Raw genomic sequence first — 19,609 nt, 5'->3', positions numbered from 1 at the left:
TTTCAAGGAATCACCACCAAAGGGTATTATATTGTAGGGTGGTTGGAATACCTTTACCTCCAATCAAATATTTCGAGTTCGAGTCATGTGAATTGACAACTTCGAGCAGTGGCAAGGTCCGAGAAGAATTTGATTCTATACTTCTGGAATCACGTATAACCAAAAATATAAGATATGGAATAGTGATCGTCCACAATATTCTGCACCACAGAATACCCATCACATCCTTGCATTTTACTATTTTTAATCAATACTTGAGGGTCTTTTATCCTATTTGGGTCTTGCCAATACAGGAAAATTGAGATACCTGAAAACATTGGATTTGGGGTTTTAAGTAACCTTTCAAATTAAAGAAGTTACTCTAATTGGGTGTTAATTGGATCCGCCCAAACTTATTCGAAATCGTGTTCTTAGTGGTTCATCAAAGTCTAGACATGATGGAATTACTAATTTTTTTAGGAGTCATTTGGTACGCGAACTAAATTATCACAAAATTATAGTCCTAAAATTAAAATTCTAGAATAAAATAATTCTAAGTTTGATGGTATAAGGTGAGATAAAATGAAATATCTAAGATTAAGTCTAGGACTAAATTTATAAATACATTTTTGGTTGACGGTCAACCAAACATTGTATAAATTTAATCTTACATTTTATCACATCTTATCCCACGTATCAAACAAACTCTTAATCTTTTTTTTTTCCACCTAGCAGTGTTATGCTCCTCGTGAAGTTTTGCAATGTTTCATATAGGTATGTAATCACTGAAATGAACTATTCTAAATGTATTAATTTGTCTATATGTAATGAATAAAATGAACCATATACTCTTCCACAAAACACACAGTTGTAAACATTCTCAAGCCGCTGATTTTTCGGGAGCTAAGGGCATTAGGCATTATGTACAAACATCTATATAGGACAATATGAGAAGTCCTTTACTTTATGTAATGTTTTACTACTAACATTTTTCTTTGGTAAAAAATGGTGCAACCAAAACCAGTTGTCCTTTACTTCCCAAAGGCTCCTTTTTTGGCATCACTTTCAGCAAGCTGACCCACAAGCAGGTCCAATGTTGCAACACCAAGCTAATTTCAAAATTCAAAATTTCCAGAACGTTAGAACAAAAAATATAACTATATATTATATATTATTAAAAAGGTCAAAAAGGAAAGGTACAACTCCTATTAGCTATAGTTAATAGCCATACATAGATCAATGGGACAAACATATGCGCATCTACCGCAACATATCCCAACCCCTATATTTTCTTTGAAATAAAATTGAAACCAAGTCCAATTTCAAAGACCCTTTTCTCTCTCCTTTCCCCTTTTCTCTCTCCTTTCCCCTTTCACTTTCAAGTCCAAATCTTGGTTCCTTAATTATAGATCTGAGGTTTAGAATTTTTCATTAGTTGAGAGAGAAATAAATTAAAGGGAAAATTTTTAACTATGGAAAGTTTAATCGGATTGGTGAATCGGATTCAGAGAGCATGCACAGCTCTAGGTGACTATGGCGGTGGAGATAATGCATTTTCTTCACTATGGGATGCTCTTCCTTCAGTTGCTGTTGTTGGTGGTCAGGTAGGTCCTATTTACCTTATTCGGTTTCTTCATTTTTCCCAGGTGGGGTTAAACTGGAACTTGGATTTAACTTAGGGAGATTGATAATTACTAGATCCATGTCGGTTAAGGTGGAAATGAGACTCTTGTATATGGGTTTATGTTTAGATTTTGATTTTATGTTTTAAAAAGGTGGAATCTTGATTTATTCTTTTATTTACCTCTGCTGTTGATTGTTCTTAAAGTAATCGTTTTTGTGTGCTATTTTTTGCTGAATATGGAGGCAATGAGATTCTTGAATATGGGTTTGTGCTGATTTTGGTTTTTAAGTTGTGAAAAGTTGGAATTTTGGTTATTTTTGCCTCTGCTAATTGATTGTTCTTAGAGTAATGTTTTCTTTTAAGCTAATTTCTTTGTGAATTCAGAGGAAATGCGACTCTTGAATATGGTTGTGTGCTGATTTGATTTCAAGTAATGAAAAAGGTGGAATTTTGAATTTTACCTTTGTTATTCATGGTTATAGGCTAATACTGTTTTTGTTGCTTGCTTGCATTAACTTAGAGTTCTGGAAAGTCATCTGTGTTGGAAAGCATAGTAGGCCGAGATTTTCTTCCTCGTGGATCAGGTGAGTTGCTTTGATTACTTTTATCTTTATCATAGTTTTACTTATAAAATACTTTTATCTCTGTCATTCATCATGCCATTCTGACCTAGTACACTTCTATTTTACATAATTATCTGTGGTATCTATTCAGGGATTGTTACAAGGAGACCGTTGGTGCTGCAGCTTCATAAGACTGATGACGGACAGCAGGAATATGCAGAGTTTGGTCATCTGCCGAGAAGACGGTTCACAGATTTCGGTATATCGAATAACCTCCATTGTTTCTTATTCTTTTGGGGCATTAGTTTAATCTCCCCCCGCCCCCACCCCGCCCACACACAAACCCCCTCCCAAAACCCATAAACCCATTCTGAATTATCTTTACTCTTTACTAAGTCATGACAGCTATGATGTTGAAGTAACTAAGAGACATTTTTGCTTTTAAGTGAAGTAAATGAGAGACATGATTACTTGTACGTAGAAGAGTAGCCATATTCAGTAACTTAATGGAATTGGTGTTTATGGAGACGGACCAGTTAATGTTAGTTATATTAGTTCGTTCTTTCGCTCTTCTTTCTCTCTCTTAATTTGTGTGTGCATGTGAAGCGACATGTATGTGTGCCCTCGAGCGCGTGTATCAGCAGTTTTACCTATTAGTATTTGATTCTGATTCGACAAAATATGTGTGTTCATTATGACTTTTTTAACAGCCGTTGTCCGCAAGGAGATTTCGGATGAAACTGATCGAATCACAGGGAAAACTAAGCAGATTTCTCCTGTTCCTATCCACCTGAGCATATACTCTCCAAATGGTATGCTGTCCACCATTTCTTTTCATGTGCTTAATGATTCATTTATGGTCCCAAAGTAATCTTTCTACATGCAGCAGTATGTTTTCTAATAGTTTCTGACCACAGTTAAGTATCAAAAAAATTTGTTTATGAAGTTGGTTATTTCACATACATGTCTGCTTTTCTAAATTTAAATCGAAGATGGACTTGATCTTTTGGTATTTCGTCTTAACGTTCTCATCTAATACCAAGAATGGGTGGTCTTTTCTCTTGTTCCTTTTGGTGGGTGACTGCTCTAAAGAGCATAGAATTCTCTCTTTATCGTGCTAACTCCATATTATGTGTTTTGTCTTGGCAGTGGTCAACTTAACACTGATTGATTTACCTGGTTTAACAAAAGTGGCTGTTGGTATGTTCTATACATCCTTTCATTATTTGCATTCTTTTTAAGTCCATCAAAGCTGTCTCCAATGCAACAATACTCATTACTGCAGACGGGCAGTCTGAAACCATAGTTGAAGACATTGAAAATATGGTTCGAACGTATGTTGAGAAGGTAACGAGAAACTAATTTTACTTTGTTATGCTGCTGACATGTGCTCGGTTTGTATCCATCTCTTCATCTGAACTCTTTCCTCTCATGTAGCCCAACTGCATTATTTTAGCAGTTTCTCCTGCCAATCAGGATATTGCCACCTCCGACGCAATAAAACTTGCAAGAGAAGTGGACCCCACAGGTATAATCTTTTGATATTAACATTTCGGGGACTCGAGTCCAGTAGTTTGAGTACTTGTCAAAGAGTATCCATATTTTGGGAAATGTACAGTGCTCGACTTTGCCATTATCGTTATCATGCAGGTGAAAGGACATTTGGAGTGTTAACCAAGTTAGATTTGATGGACAAAGGCACTAATGCTCTAGATGTGAGTTTTATTTATTTATTATATTACCTGGGAATTTTTTATTTTGCTTAATCCATCTATATTAATTGCTTCATGAATTGGATAGCATATCCAAATCTCATTCTCTGAGTCTTTGTTTCACTTTGTATACTATAATTTGGTAGCACTACGAGTAGTTGATTCTTTTTCCTTGAATTTAAGGTTCTTGAAGGAAGAGCTTATCGTTTGCAACATCCCTGGGTTGGTATTGTGAATCGTTCACAAGCGGACATAAACAAAAATGTAGACATGATCTATGCAAGAAGAAAGGAGCGTGAATATTTTGCTACCAGTCCGGACTATGGGCATCTGGCTAGTAAAATGGGTTCAGAGTACCTTGCAAAACTACTTTCAAAGGTATCTATTTAGTTATTTTCGTGTAAGGAGGTGTTCCTAAATAAGTTAAGCAGAGTTCATATTCAGATTGTTTCCATTTCAGCACTTGGAACAATTTATTAAGGCAAGAATACCAAGTATCACCTCACTTATCAATAAAAGCATAGATGAGCTTGAATCGGAAATGGACCACCTTGGAAGGCCTATTGCTGTTGATTCAGGCGTAAGCTCCAATTTCTATATCTCTCATTGCTACTGTTGATTAAGAGATTTTGCTAGTCTCAGTGACTGAACTGGTCTATTTCAGGCTCAACTGTATACCATTTTGGAACTTTGCCGTGCCTTTGATAAGATATTTAAGGAGCATCTAGATGGAGGGTAAGTGGATTACTTTTTTGTGTTCCTTAAATTTCCAAATATTAGGGAAATTAGTACCAAGACTGTGCTAGTCTCATATTGTTTTCAGCTTAATTCTCGTTATCTATGATGGGACTTTTTTGTTTTTTTTGGGGGTGGGGCATGGGACGGGGGATGAGTAGAGTAGAAAGAGGACTTTCGGATAAGAGCGTACTGAGACCACCAAGTGTAACACATAATCTAACTTCATTAGTGTAGTGCTTAAAAAAAATCAAAAGGAACATAGTGGAGAACCAGAAAGCAAAAGGGGGAATATATAAATTGGTGACACATTTTGACCATGTGTTCACTCTATTTGAGGTTTTTTGTAGACATTGGTCAAACTTATTCATGGCTTTATATACCCTTTTTTTTGAGGGGGAGAGGGATGGGGATGGACTAGAGTTGAAATAGGGTTTCGGCAAAGGGTGAAAAAGGACCACCAAATATGACATAGTACCCATAAAACACAAGGAATTTAAATAAATTTTACTCATGAGAACTTAAAAAATTAAAAGGATCTATAGTATAGTACCCATAAAACACAAGGAGCTTAAATAAATTGGCAACATATCCCAGTATACACGTCACACTCGTCTATCTTGTCTGTAAAGGATAAACTTGCTTGTACTGATTCAAGATGAACTTCCAGCTTATTGCTTGGTTTGCACAATCTGACATGTATTAATCTCTTTTTGTCGATCAGTCGACCTGGTGGTGATCGAATTTATGGAGTTTTTGACAACCAACTACCTGCTGCTTTGAGAAAACTCCCGTTTGACCGATATCTTTCTGTGCAAAATGTGAGGAAAGTTGTTTCAGAGGCAGATGGTTACCAGCCTCACTTGATAGCACCTGAACAAGGTTATAGACGGCTAATTGAAGGGGCCTTAAATTATTTTAGAGGCCCAGCTGAAGCCTCTGTTGATGCTGTAAGTAATTGTTAAAAATTTATCAGGGCCAAGTAGTTAATGCTTCTTATCGACATTAAGTTTATATGCAACTAACCCTCGAAACTACATATCAGGTTCACTTTGTGTTGAAGGAACTAGTGAGGAAATCTATTGGAGAATGTCAGGTAATGGTGACCAGGCAGCTGGATTGAATTCTACTTTTTCTACCTGCCCTCTCGCAACCACTTTCTCCCTTTTCCTATTATTTCTAAATGTATATTGGTGGAGCAGGAGTTGAAGCGGTTTCCCAGTTTGCAATCTACAATAGCTGCAGCTTCTAATGAAGCCTTAGAAAAATTTCGGGATGAAGGTAGAAAGACGGTAGTAAGACTAGTGGACATGGAATCATCTTACTTGACAGTGGATTTCTTCAGAAAACTACCTCAGGAGATGGAAAACCAGAAAGGGGGAAAGCCAGAAGCTACTGCTGCCGTAGACCGATATGGAGAATATCACTTTCGGCGGATTGGTTCAAATGTATCATCTTATGTGAATATGGTGTCGGATACATTGAGGAACACAATCCCCAAAGCAGTGGTTTATTGTCAAGTTAAGGAGGCCAAACAATCTTTGTTAAATTACTTCTACACTCAGATTGGGAAGAAAGAGGTACTTGCTCAGCGTCCCTTGTATATTCGTGTTTATTTAATTTTAAGACAATCTTTTGTTCATTCCAAGATCAAAGACTCATAAATCTGATTCAAGTCCCCCCCCCCCCCCACACACACACACACAATGAAACTACTGTTATTTTGATTCGACATATAATCTCTACCACATAACTGAGTTTTAAGGAGGTGTTGAATATTATAGCTTAGAATACAAATCTGCTGAGGTTTGAGTTGTACGTCGGTTAAGTTGTTTTGGAAATATTGGTTACTCTTCAAAGAAAGACTGCATCATCGAAATCTTGTCATATAGGCACTGGTTCTTGTTAGTGTAATAACAAGCGAGCGAATTGATAATCGGAGGAACATTTTCCTTAACCAATATTCTACGAGCATTAGAATAAGATAGAATTTAGTGTATCTAGATACAAGTGCTGACAGTTCTGTGAAAATTTATCTCAGGGCAAGGCACTTGCAGAACTGTTAGATGAAGACCCTGCATTGATGGAGAGAAGAATGCAGTGTGCTAAGAGGCTCGAACTATACAAGAAAGCAAGAGATGAGATTGATTCTGTAGCATGGGTACGATGAGATAATTGTGTGAGACCTTCTAATGATAGCACAAATTCACGACTTGGGTGAATCAATGTTGCTACTTGATCAGCCTAAAATTCTTTAATTGTTGTAGAATTTTCACATTATTTGGCTTGGATTGTTGCTTTACTATTACCATATTTTTGTAATACGACATATTCATTTGCCATTCTGCTCAGTTTTGTACTTGAATTTATACATGTGGGCTTTGAGTAATTTATAACTATCAGGGAATTTCAACAGATTAAAAATAGTTCTTAAATGATGTAAAAGTAGACCGAGACTCGATTTTATTACTCTTAAGACTTGATTTTTACACGGTAAACATCTTTCTAAAACGAACAAGAAAAGAAAATTAGGCATAAACCAAAACAATCGGAGGAGAATTGATCTCAACTAACAGTTTGGCCCCTTAAAGAATTACACGGTTTAACTTATTGAGGCAATAAGATTGGGATAAAAGTTGAAGGGGAAAAATGAAGAACAAATATGTGTACTATATGCGCAGAGAAGGATCATTTTCGGAGTGGAAGAAACGAAAATTTAGCTGGTGCTTTTCTGTCACTGGTTGGCTCAATCACTTACCATTCCTTTTCAGATTCTAGTATTCTTTATTTATAGTTTCCTTGATGTTCCCAAATCAAGTTGCAAGATCCTCAGCTCTTCCACTATACAGTATGAGCAAACATAAAAGAGAACCAAAATGAATGCGCAACTCAGCATACAAATTAAAGACTATTTTCCATCTTTTGACTGAAGTCGTGCCACTGATAAAAATAGGCACATGAAACTAACTCACAGCACCTTTTGTCTAAAAGACACAGGGGGTTGGGAGGGGGCTAGTCAATTGATCTATTAGTAGTATCTACTCTTGCTGTCCACCTTATCCAGAGAGAAAAAGAAGTATCTACTGTTGCTTTCATGTATATCTACTTTCACGAATTATCCGGAGGAAAGCAAATGAGTACCTCTAAGTCTCAATACATGATGTCAGAAAGGCTTACAATCAGAGTGCCATGACAGGAGCCACTATGAGTATCCTCTTCAACTTCCTACATAACAAGGTAACCATGTTTAACTTCAAACCTTCCTTTCTCACCCAAACAATCACAGAATTACTACCCTAAGAGTATCAATGCCTTGGGCTGAAGCTAAGAAAAAAAAATCCCTGAACGAGCAGGTTGTCACTGAAGAGGCGTCGTTGATGCATTCTGTAATAGCTTCACCAGAATCAAACCCATATCTGCTGGTGACATGCCACATCCAAATTACATTTAATATCTAAGTACCTGAATTGGGTGAATCAAAGATATTCACTGATACATGAAGGAAATGAAACTAATATAATCTACCCAAGCAAAATAACTGCACAAATCCTTTGTCATTTTGGATTGAACATGAGGTTATTAATTTGATCAATCCGAATATCAGATATAGGCTCTATAGGTTGCTCATTGTCGTCTATTGAAGGGCCATTGCTCAATGGTTCTCTCGTGAATTCATCTGTAGAACAGACCAAATGCAAACATCAATAGCTAGATCCCACCATTGCATCACATGTTCTCAACAGACAATGCTAAAATTTTGTTACGCATGTGCAAGACAGAAACTCAAAGAAGATCCTTTCCACTGCCATAATGAGAAAGTCAGCTTACAATTACCATATATCATGCTGAAAGAAGTTGGAGGAGGGGTAGCCAAGAAGTTGAGACCAATGTAAAATCCTACAGCTAGTATTATAGTCATCATCGCATAAGCTGGCACAGCCAATGCCCAGTACCTGAAAAACGAACATCAATTTAACAGGAAGTTACATACATCTTATGACAATTAGTAACCAGCTAAGCTCTTAAGTCTTAACCAAGCAAATTATTTTCCTCAGACACTCTGCAAATGCTTTAAGTCCCTTTCATGCAGTTGTACACTTCTAAAATGTGGGAGCAGTATATCTCAATATCTGAAATGCATGCAGGTAAGGAGTTTATATATCAAAATTTCATACATTTTGTTTTGCATTTGTTTAAAAAATAGGTGAATTTCTTTTTCAGATTCTTTTTCAACCGAACTCCATTAATGATTCATAGTTTTTTTTTCCTTTTTGCACAAACCGAGAAACATTTTCTCTAATGGTGTCTGCTTGGGAAAAAAAGGTCGAAAAGATTTTAAAAGTCTCCGAGAAAATGTTTCAACACTTCTTGGAAACAAAAGCCAGTTGCAGTCATGAAGCTAAGCACAACCCAGTTAATTGGAATAAAACTAGCCAGCTTCTGGTTCAGGAGTCAAACAGACCAATGAAGCTAGGCTCAATCTAGTTAACTGCAACTACATTTTGTTTACCTGCTCGGATAGTAAACAATACCCAAAGAATGCAACCAATTTTCTGGAAGATATGCCCACACCAGGAAAAGAACTGTCCACAAAAATAATAGAAACAGATCAGACTTCCCTATGCGTGAAATCAAATGACTGTTGCAACCACTGGAATACAAGTGGAATTAGGTTAAAGCAAAGCAGGCATACATACAAAAGATGAGAGCTCAATGCTTTACGACAGACAACAGATTGTAGAAATATCAACTGTTTTCAACGTTTGCAGAGTAATATATCCAGTCTAACATTGACTCCCAAGAAAAATGAGTTCGCAATTCGACCCTTTATCCAGATACTGGTAGTGCTGCACAAGCAGTTGCCACAAAGGCAAAGCAGTGGAACCAAAAGGGAAGGCTCACAAGTAACTTTCATGCCATGAAGAACATTCCCAAAGAAGATGAATGCATAACGATAACATTACACCACTAAAGATTCAACTGTATTGCCAGACCATGAAATCAAAGGCAAAAGCAAATATTCAAATAAATGGATATATTCCAAGTAAGAAACTAAAAGAATAGACCTGTAGCAACAACAGTAGTAATGGAGCCAACAAATCCATAAACTTCAGAAGTCTTGGGTCCTTGATCTCCAGAAACACCAAATCCTGAACCTCTGTCATCTGAATCTGGAAAGAATACAGTGGTCGTCCTATTTTTGGAGAAACTTAAGATCCTCCTAGGGCTATTAACGGAACGAGGATCTTCCCAACCTTTATCTTCCGGCATCCCAAGATCACACAAGGGCCAAAGCGTCACTCTGAATAAGAATTAAAACTGCCCAAAAGATTCCCAAAACACCCAGAGCATATATATTAGTACTAAAAAAATCTGCAAGCAGCATTAACAATTTCCACAAAACACCCAGCAAGCAAAAGCATAACAACCATGAGGATCATTAGTTGCATAGAAATTATGGAACTAAAGGCGACTAGCAGGCGTTTTCGTCCTTATATTTCAGCTCCATCTGAAAGGGGAAGAAAAGACGTCCCAAACAGGTGTGACATGAATTTCACTCGGAAAAAGTTGAAGTATCGTGAGTGAAACCATTATTTCACTCGAAATACTCCTCAAACAAGTTTTTTCAACTTTAAAATTCCTTATTTCAAGTTGATTTGAAATCGATGGCCAAACGAAGCATTTCATGATTGAATAACTAAAAGAACGAATTTGTTGTCAGTTTTTACTATTAACTGTTCAAAGTACAAAAGAAAAATAGAAAAATAGGACGTGGCTAATTCCTGGAAAAATTTAGTCTGCTGTAAACTCTAATCAATTAGGTGCTTGTGTTCTTATTACAGAATGCTAAAATGCGGTGAAAAGACAACAACAATAAAACGTCTCTATCCCAGAACTAACTTTGCTCAGCTAATTTTCTAGTATATACTCTGAAAGAAAATGAAAACAATTTGAGAATGCAGAAAATCAAATACCTGAGAAAGTCCTTTCTCAGTGGCGAGAAAATTGGGGAATTTTTCAAGTCCTAATTCCAAATTCAGAAGTACCCCAACTCTTTTTTAATATATATTTCAGCTTGATCTCGGGTATAAATAAATCTTAGATAAAAAATGGGACTCACAACAAGAACGTAACAAACATAATATTTGAGTTTCATTTTAGATTCGATAAACGCAATTCCAAAAATTATAATAGTACCCCAAAAATGCAATTATATAGACATATTTCTGAATTAAATCCACAAGAGAAAAACTGCTCACCGAGTTCCTTCAGCTGCTACCCAATTTGGAGACATCTCAGTTCTGCAATTGGAAAGGATAAAGGAAGTTTTGAGTTGTGACTTCTCCGGCATGTAAATCTCTGTTTTATCTTCATTCATTCTGTTAAAACAATTGGAACCATTTTGTTTTTTTCCTCATTAATTTCTCAACACAATAAATTTTTATAATAGCAAAAATAAATTTTTTATAAAAGAACATGCATAGGAAAATGTATCAGGAAAACTACTGCGAAAAAAATATAAAGCCAAAAAAATCTAAATAAGAGCATAGGAATGACTAAGTTCTCGATTAATACTCTTTTAACAGGGCATATAAGTTAACCAGAGTAAGTGCCATAATTTGAAACTTATGGGTTTAACATTCTAATTTTTTTTAAGTAATTGGATTCTAAATTAACAATTTATACGTAATTTAATGCTTTTTTTAAAAATAAATACATAATTTGGACAACCGAACCCGTATCCAAAAAGGGCTAGCTCCGCCCCTAAAGTTAACAATCATTATATAGAGAAAAAATTATAAGTGTAATTCCTCTTCCATTCCCTTCTTATTTATATGATGTTCATAAATAATTTTAATTATATAAAATATGTTACACCCCATATCTTCGTACGAAAGAGTATTCCTAAGTTAATTGATGTAAGCTCAGAAATGAGATCATCCCTAAGAGTACATAAAGTAAGTTAATCATGTTACCTTGGAGATTACAAATCTTTAAGATCATGGATAACAAGTATCAAGAGGGTTGAAAGGCTAGGAAGCTAAACAAATTGAAGAAAATAAGTTTCGTCGAATATTGACAAGTTGGAAATGTTATAACGTGTACTTTTTATGATGAGACTAGGGTGCTCAACAAGATAAGGGGGTTATATTATGAGTTATTTTAGTCGTATGATAGTCGTGTGTTATGTTTTTAAGTCAAGCAAGTTGTGGAACAAAAGTTGGCAAAGATCATCACAAGTTACATTCATAAATGTACTAAAAATTAGGTCAAATGAAGATGCGGTTTTCTCCCAATATACTTGGAATTAGGGGATAATCTATCTACCAAATTGAAGATGTATGAGTCTATTTTCTAACGCATTAAACCGTTTGTCAATACGACATCAGAGTACAGAGATATGTGCGTTCCGCGAGACTGCGCAGACTACTAGGTGACAAGTAGGTGTGTCACCTACTTGCTTAAATGAGAGTCCAAAAAGAGGCTATTTAGGGTCGATCAAAGAGCCCATTTAAGAGTTTATCTCCTACAATATAACACTCAATTACATAACACAATACCCAGAACTAAATCCCTGCAAACATCTTCCCAATAATTGCCTACAAACCCTAATTGATTTTCTCTCCTTTTCAAGTTCTAGTTGTAGGTAAAACCTAGAGTTTGAAAAACCAAGATATGAGATGAGTTATTCAAAAAATAAGGTATGTTTACCGCTCTATTTCATTCATTGTTTTGCTGGAGATTTATGGAAAGTCGTTCTGTAATTTTAAGAACTCACGGGACGGTGATTGGAAGCCGTGAGTTCGAGTTATTCACTTGTAGCGGACTGTTTTGTGGATTGCTGTTGGATTGCATATTGAAATATTGTTTTCTAGATATTTGGAGGAGGAAGGGTGTGTAGAAACACCACATAAATACAGGGTGGAGGGTGGGCCGTTCGTCGTAGCATATACAGATTGTTTGACACTACTACGGTGGTCGTTTTGTGTGTGAAGAGATTGGGGTGTGTTGGGCTGTTTTGTAGTATTTTGTGGTATATATAAGGTTGGAAAATAATGTATATATGTTGATATTGTTGTGTAATTTTGTTGTTCGTGTTATCTTTAATTTGGAGAAAGTAAGGATTATAAGGGAGATGCTGCCCATTTTTATACAAAATAAGCTTGTCGTTCGTTGTGCGATAGTTGTATCTTTTGTAACTTAATGATATTATTATTATCGTTGTTGTAGATTAAGGTGCAAAGAGGCGAGTTCAACTTGGTGATTGGAAAGATTGTGATAAGGTATGTTAAGGCTAAACCTTTCCTTCATTTGGCATGATCCAGTAACTACATGTGTTTGATAACGAGACATAAAGAGATGTTCGTATTCGTGACTTATGTACATTATCCTAATATTATAAGTTACAGTATTCTCCCTTATCGGGCCTTTATATTCGGTTTATTATTGTCTTCTTTCAGCAAAGAGAGCAGAGAGTCTATATATATATATATATATATATATACAATATCACAGTATTTTCACCACCATCGAGTTATAATCAGTGGGCAGGCCTCTATTGGACAGTACTATAATATTTTTACCACCATCGAGCTATAATTGATGGGCAGACCCCTATTGGGCAACCTCTGCTCAGATGGTAAGTTATATACCGAGCCCACTGTGGCCAAACACCTATGAGTGAGCCCAGAATGGCCGAGTGCTTATGAGCGAGCCTACTACACTTGAGCAGTTACACATACCGAGCCTTATAAGGCCGGACATCTATTTTACATACTATATGAAGAGAGTTGAGTCAATATCACCAGGTAAGCATATCTTCAGATTATCTTTGACTCCCAATTACATTTAGTTATTATATCATCAATTCAGTTTCAACTTTCAGTTATTCTATTGCCTTACATACTCAATACAATATTTCATACTGACGTCCCTTTGCTGGGTACACTGCATTTCATGCCTGAAGATTCTGATAGACAGCTGGATAGACCTTCCCAGTAGACAGAGCCAAACATCAGCTTGGTTGGTAAGCTCCACTTCCCTGGAGTTACCAGGTCTAGACCTTGGAGTCCATTTTATATATATAGGTTTGATGGGTAGGTCGAGGCCCTATCCCGACCATGATACCGTTTAGCTATCTCTAGAGGCTTGTAGACAAGTCCTGTATAGTTTGTATATTAGTAGATGTTCATGGCAACCTCATCAGCCTGCACATATATAAATGAGAGCTTTTGGGTATGTTTACCCCTCAATAAGAGAGACGATATTTTTAGATGATTCAGAATATGGCCTCATCGGCCTGGGTGTAGGGTTACCCCTCTAGAGTTCATAGTTAGTAGAGAGAGAATTCTTAACGGCATGAACCTGTTTGAGACCCTATTAGATCATGCATACCAGATACGTGAATTTTCCTATTACCATAAGACAGGAATATCTAACATACCCCGCGAATAACAGGCAATGGGAGTATCAGAAGGTAAAAGTATAAGTTTCAACAGGTGACAGAATCAAGGTGAAGAAGGGTACGAGGTACCTAGTTAATGAAGATTATCCGAATTTCCACGTCAGGCAGAGAAATAAAAGGATTCTAAGTTACCATCAATGGAAATAGAGGTATGTACAATTGCCCACACCCATCTCAGTTATGCCCTATGTGAACTAACATATATAGTTTAAGAGAAGGATGAGATATCAGGATCCAGCTTGGGTTAGAGTAACCCGAAATGGTGGATAGAGCCAGGGGAGCTAAAGGTGAAACAATGTTTTGTTGAAGTTTTCAGAATAATGCGATAGACAGAATTATTAGTAGGAGAATAAGAAGAGAGTAAATGAAACATTATGAGTAAGGTATGATATAAATAGGTGTTAATGGTAAATCAAAATATGGTAGGATGATAGAGTCTATGGTCAAGTGAAGGAAAATATAAGAGATGACAGGATTTGAGACTATAAAAGAGTATATGCCATAAAGTCATATCCTAATTTCGAGAAATGAGTTGGTGACTCCAACATGATTACTAGAAAGCTAAGTTAGACCCTTGGAGTGATAGAAATTAGCATAGGCTAGTAAACAAGATAAATCGAACATGATTTAGGGACTGAAAGATTCGATAATAGTTGGCATCGTGAGAATGTCTTCCGGCAAAAATAGAATGGACAATAGAAGAATAACCTTCAAAGGTCATTCAGAGAAATTTAGTTATACCTGGTAGAGAAGGGCTATCGCAAAGTGACTAAGAGTTAGTGAAGACATGAAAAGACGCCGAAGATGAAGAGGTAAAATATTTGTAGGTGAATCTTCATAGAATTAAATGTTGGTACTCCCCTAAATAGGGGAAGATGGGGTGATATGGTATTAAGTTGGAGTTAAGTGGTTTAGGTAACTACGGAATAGTAAAGGAAGAATGCAGTAAAAAGGTGAAAGAAGTGAGATTGAATTTGTTCAGATCATACATATATACGACGACTCCAGAACACTATGTAAGCACGATGCCGAGGAAAGACAGTAAGGGTTCCCGACCAGGATGTTATTGATAAATAAGTGTGAATAGGCACTTGATACATTAGGAGCAGTGCAAGAGGTAAGTTAAGACAAAGGAAGCAGCCCTAGCGAGATTACACGGAATATAGATATGAGAATGGACCAACGAATAGTTAATAGTTGATTCAGGAAGAGCCTAGTTATGGCTAGACAAGAGGATACAAATAAATCAACAGATCGTGCAAGATAAAACTAGTGAACCCCAACATAGGGAATTCAATCTCGCATATACGACATCGTAATCCTTGAGAAATATTCAGATAAGAGTTGAGGTAGTTATAGTTTTCGTAAAAGTGTTATGGAAATAAAAGAGAGTGCCATGGGGGAGACAAAAAAAATTTGAGTTCAGAAGTAACCCTATAAGAACAAGGGACGAAGGTATGTAACTAAGGATATTTATAGGCTAGTAAGCACATCGAAAATTCCGTCGGGTATATGATGTAATAAGTTCACAACTTTATAAGAGTCAGAGGGTCTCCCCTAAGTGATACAACGAAGACTAGTTGAGGAAATAAGGACGAAGGCTTCAACATAAGTATAGTTTCTTAAAGAAGAAATGATCTTGGAACAACAATCTCACTACAACATTGTATGCACTCTATAAGAAAGTGGCACCTATCGTAACCAATGAACGGGAAGTAAAATCAAAAGTAATATACGTGATCATATGAGTTGCACAAAATTCCAATATATGTGGGCACTAAGGTAAGTCATGTATTCATTCAACAAGTGGCAGAATGACAAGGGAAGGTAATTGCTTACTTTTAAAGAAAACTGAGAAGGAACGAAAGGAATTATTTGATCAATGACGCAGATTTAGTTATGTTATGAATGCACTTAAGATTTCGGATTGTTATCCATGCAGCAAATATATATTGGTATTCCTACAGCTAAAGGGGACTCTAGTATAAGTTAAAAGAAAGAATTGAGTCCACATCACAGACAAAAACTTGAATTGTTAGAAGGTTATATCATGGATATTCTATAGCGTCCATGAAGGGATAAATTAATAACTAATACCCCAAGCCGCAGATCAGAGGATAGTGTAAGCCTACTTAAAGGCTGAAATAAAAGAGGAAACTGAAGAGTTACATCAACTAAGTGAATCAAGAGTTCGATTATGAGACCCCGATGATTATAGAAATCGTGATTCAGAACATTGCAGAATCACTCTTAATATAAGAGGTACACAAGATATAGTAAAACGGCCATATTATATAACGACTCTATGATAAAGCCACTTAGAATAGTACCAGCCTCATAAGAAGTTAGTATGAAGCTCCCGCCAGATTGTGTATGCATAAGAGGTGCAAGTATTATAGTAGATCTTTAAGGCATGGATGTGAATTCCATATATGTGGAAGGGAGGTTATGAAAGTGACAGAAGATACGATGTAATATTTAAAGATAAGAAAGGTAAAGGCAAAGAAGGTACGAGAAACATAAGTGCAGAAGAATATGAATAGTCCAGATTTTAGATAGAGGGCTAGAAGCGCCGTGATTCAGTATCCAGAAATGAAAGTGGCATCGTCAGTGGCATATCTTCCAGCCTATGGTTTTCAGGTAACGGGAGGTCTAGTTAAGAGAGTAAAAAAGAGTTAGAGACGACGTGATGTCTCACTTGAGGTTCTAAAATAATATAAGGAAATCTATGGTGCTAGAATGTTAAAGGAAGGTTGCGGTAGTATAAATAGATATGTGTAGGTCGCAAGCTAAAGTATGGTAGAGCGAAAATGTTTTAGGTAGACAAGAGTAAGAATAAGAAAATGTGAGTGCGAAGGTGATAATAATAGGTAAGTCCTCTTGATTAAACCCATCACAACAAGAGAGCTGCTAGTTTTTGTAAGTTATAAAAAGCTTGGTATAACCTGAATGAACTCAAAGGAGTTTAAGACTAGGGGCATTTAGAAAAGATGGAATGTTGCCCTGGTAATCGAATGAGCGTGAAATAGTGATAAATGATAAGAGAATAACGTTTAGGCCTTTGATTGAGTAATGATTTAAAGAGAATGGATTTTATGAATTGTACAGGATTAGAATACCCCCATAAGATGAATGATGTTGGGATGCTATGAAATACGATTATTGAAGTATAGTATCATCCCTAAGTGGATCAAGCAAATCACTTAAGATGTTCCCCGATAAGACGTGATCCCTAGTAGCAATGTATCACGTAAGAGATTTCAAGTTATGAGTGGTAGATCAATATTAAGATGAATCAACAATGGATGGATAAAAGTTAAAAAGTATGAAAGGAGATTAGGTTGTCATTCTTAATATGAACAATAATGAAGAAGTATTAAAGGACTTAGATTTACACATATAGGATAAGCTACGAGAGATAACCTAGAGTTGGGCAGCAAACCTCGGTAATAACAAACTGAAGTAAGTGTTATGGTATAGTATGACCTACCTAGATACAGTAAATCCATAAGGATAGATAACCGAGGCTATGAAACAAAAGATAACAATAGTCGTAAGTTCGACAAAGTATCACGCGAAGGATTTCAATACACCTACAGATGCTTAGAGGGACAACTTGCCATAGTTTTGTATATATTCACAAAGTGGGCCTAGAGATTGACTAAAAGCTGGAGGAAATATAAAAGAAGAATTTCATAGGCGCCCATATAAGGACAGAGTCGTATAGGATGCACGATAGAAGGTAGCAATAATTACGAGATCGGAAAAATTCCGACCAGGTCGTGGTGTAAGAAAGAGGCCTAAAGGGGGGAATGCCCTGGCCTTTGTATTTATTCACAGAACAATTGCCTAGATAGAAAGGGCATCATTAAAGTATTTGTAAGAGCTAGAGGTTATGAGACTGATAAGCGCATCAGTCAACATTCTAGGACGAATGTTCCAAAATGGGGAATGATGTTACACCCCATATATTCGTACAAAAGAGTATTCGTAAGTTAATTGATGTAAGCTCAGAAATGAAATCATCTCTGAGAGTACATAAAGTAAGTTAATCATAAAGTAAGTTAATCATGTTACCTTGGAGATTACAAATCTTTAAGATCATGGATAACAAGTACCAAGAGGGTTGAAAGGCTAAGAAGCTAAACAAATTGAAGAAAATAAGTCTCGTCGAATGTCGACAAGTTGGAAATATTATAATGTGTACTTTTATGATGAGACTAGGGTGCTTAACAAGATAAGGAGGTTATGTTATGAGTTATTTTAGTCGTATGATAGTCGTGTGTTATGTTTTTAATTCAACCAAGTTGTGGAACAAAAGTTGGCAAAGGTCATCACAAGTTACATTCATAAATGTACCGAAAATTAGGTCAAATGAAGATGCAGTTTTCTCCCAATATACTTGGAATTAGGAGATAATCTATCTACCAAATTGAATATATATGAGTCTATTTTCTAACGCATTAAACCGTTTGTCAATACAACATCGGAGTACAGAGATATGTGCGTTCCACGAGACTGCGTAGACTGCTAGGTGACAAGTAGGTGTGTCACCTACTTGCTTAAATGAGAGTCCAAAAAGAGGCTATTTAGGGTCGATCAAAGAACCCATTTAAGAGTTTATATCTTACAATATAACACTCAATTACAAAACACAATAACCAGAACTAAATCCCTGCAAACATCTTCCCAAAAATTGCCTACAAACCCTAATTGATTTTCTCTCCTTTTCAAGTTCTAGTTGGAGGTAAAATCTAGAGTTTGAAGAACCAAGATATGAGATGAGTTATTCAACAAATGAGGTATGTTTACCACTCTATTTCATTCATTTTTTTGCTGGAGATGTATGGAAAGTCGTTCTATAATTTTAAGAACTCACGAGACGGTGATTGGAAGCCGTGAGTTTGAGTTATTCACTTGTAGCGGACTGTTTTGTGGATTGTTGTTGGATTGCATGTTTAAATACTATTTTCTAGAGATTTTAAGGAGAAAGGGTGTGTAGAAACACCACATAAATACAGGGTGGATGGCAGGCCGTTCATCGTAGCATATTCGGATTGTTTGACACTACTACGGTGGTCATTTTGTGTATGAAGAGATTGGGGTGTGTTGGGCTGTTTTGTAGTATTTTGTGGTATATATAAGGTTGGAAAATAATGTATATATGTTCATATTGTTGTGTAATTGTGTTGTTGGTGTTATCTTGAATTTGGAGAAAGTAAGGATTATAAGGGAGATACTGCCCATTTTTATACAAAATAAGCTTGTCATTCATTGTGCGATAGTTGTATCTTTTGTAACTTAATGATAGTATTATTATCGTTGTTGTAGATTAAGGTGCAAAGAGAAGAATTCAACTTGGTGATTGAAAAGATTGTGATAAGGTATGTTAAGGCTAAACCTTCCCTTCATTTTGGCATGATCCAGTAACTACATGTATTTGATAACGAGACATAAAGAGATGTTCGTATTCGTGACTTATGTACATTATCCTAATATTATAAGTTATAGTATTCTCCCTTATCGGGCC

General features: G+C 36.2%; 2 protein-coding genes across 2 annotated transcripts; one reads left to right on the top strand and one right to left on the bottom strand.

Annotated features, from left to right (window-relative positions):
- The first annotated feature begins 1,120 nt into the window (after nt 1-1,120).
- LOC104245072 (phragmoplastin DRP1E-like) lies at nt 1,121-7,002 on the top strand. Its single transcript, XM_009800629.2, has 15 exons — nt 1,121-1,583; nt 2,124-2,187; nt 2,318-2,425; nt 2,877-2,978; nt 3,316-3,366; nt 3,452-3,513; nt 3,604-3,694; nt 3,817-3,881; nt 4,062-4,256; nt 4,339-4,458; nt 4,543-4,613; nt 5,338-5,563; nt 5,659-5,709; nt 5,816-6,193; nt 6,655-7,002. Exons 1-15 carry the CDS (start codon nt 1,452-1,454, stop codon nt 6,781-6,783), a joined length of 1,845 nt encoding a protein of 614 aa, XP_009798931.1. The 5' UTR covers nt 1,121-1,451; the 3' UTR covers nt 6,784-7,002.
- Nucleotides 7,003-7,687: 685 nt separating this feature from the next.
- LOC104245079 (phosphatidylinositol N-acetylglucosaminyltransferase subunit P) lies at nt 7,688-11,003 on the bottom strand. The gene is made up of 5 exons (XM_009800650.2): nt 10,874-11,003; nt 9,680-9,932; nt 9,124-9,196; nt 8,448-8,566; nt 7,688-8,289 (listed from the first exon to the last, which is right to left on the bottom strand). Exons 2-5 carry the CDS (start codon nt 9,882-9,884, stop codon nt 8,168-8,170), a joined length of 519 nt encoding a protein of 172 aa, XP_009798952.1. The 5' UTR covers nt 9,885-9,932; nt 10,874-11,003; the 3' UTR covers nt 7,688-8,167.
- Between the last annotated feature and the right edge of the window lie 8,606 nt (nt 11,004-19,609).

This window comes from Nicotiana sylvestris, chromosome 1 (assembly GCF_000393655.2).
Source record: "Nicotiana sylvestris chromosome 1, ASM39365v2, whole genome shotgun sequence".
NCBI classification, from domain to species: Eukaryota; Viridiplantae; Streptophyta; class Magnoliopsida; order Solanales; family Solanaceae; genus Nicotiana; species Nicotiana sylvestris.
The sequence above is the reverse complement of the archived record's forward strand: the minus strand, read 5'-3'. Positions and strand labels throughout refer to the sequence as shown.

Coding starts and splice junctions, on each gene's coding strand:
- LOC104245072 (XM_009800629.2), top strand. CDS start 1,452: ATGGAAAGTTTAATCGGATTGGTGAATCGGATTCAGAGAGCATGCACA. Junction 4,257..4,338: donor TTGCAAAACTACTTTCAAAG/GTATCTATTTAG, acceptor TTTCCATTTCAG/CACTTGGAACAATTTATTAA. Junction 4,459..4,542: donor CTATTGCTGTTGATTCAGGC/GTAAGCTCCAAT, acceptor GGTCTATTTCAG/GCTCAACTGTATACCATTTT.
- LOC104245079 (XM_009800650.2), bottom strand. CDS start 9,884: ATGCCGGAAGATAAAGGTTGGGAAGATCCTCGTTCCGTTAATAGCCCT. Junction 8,567..9,123: donor ATTGTTTACTATCCGAGCAG/GTAAACAAAATG, acceptor TTCGTTTTTCAG/GTACTGGGCATTGGCTGTGC. Junction 8,290..8,447: donor TTCTTTCAGCATGATATATG/GTAATTGTAAGC, acceptor TCTGTTCTACAG/ATGAATTCACGAGAGAACCA.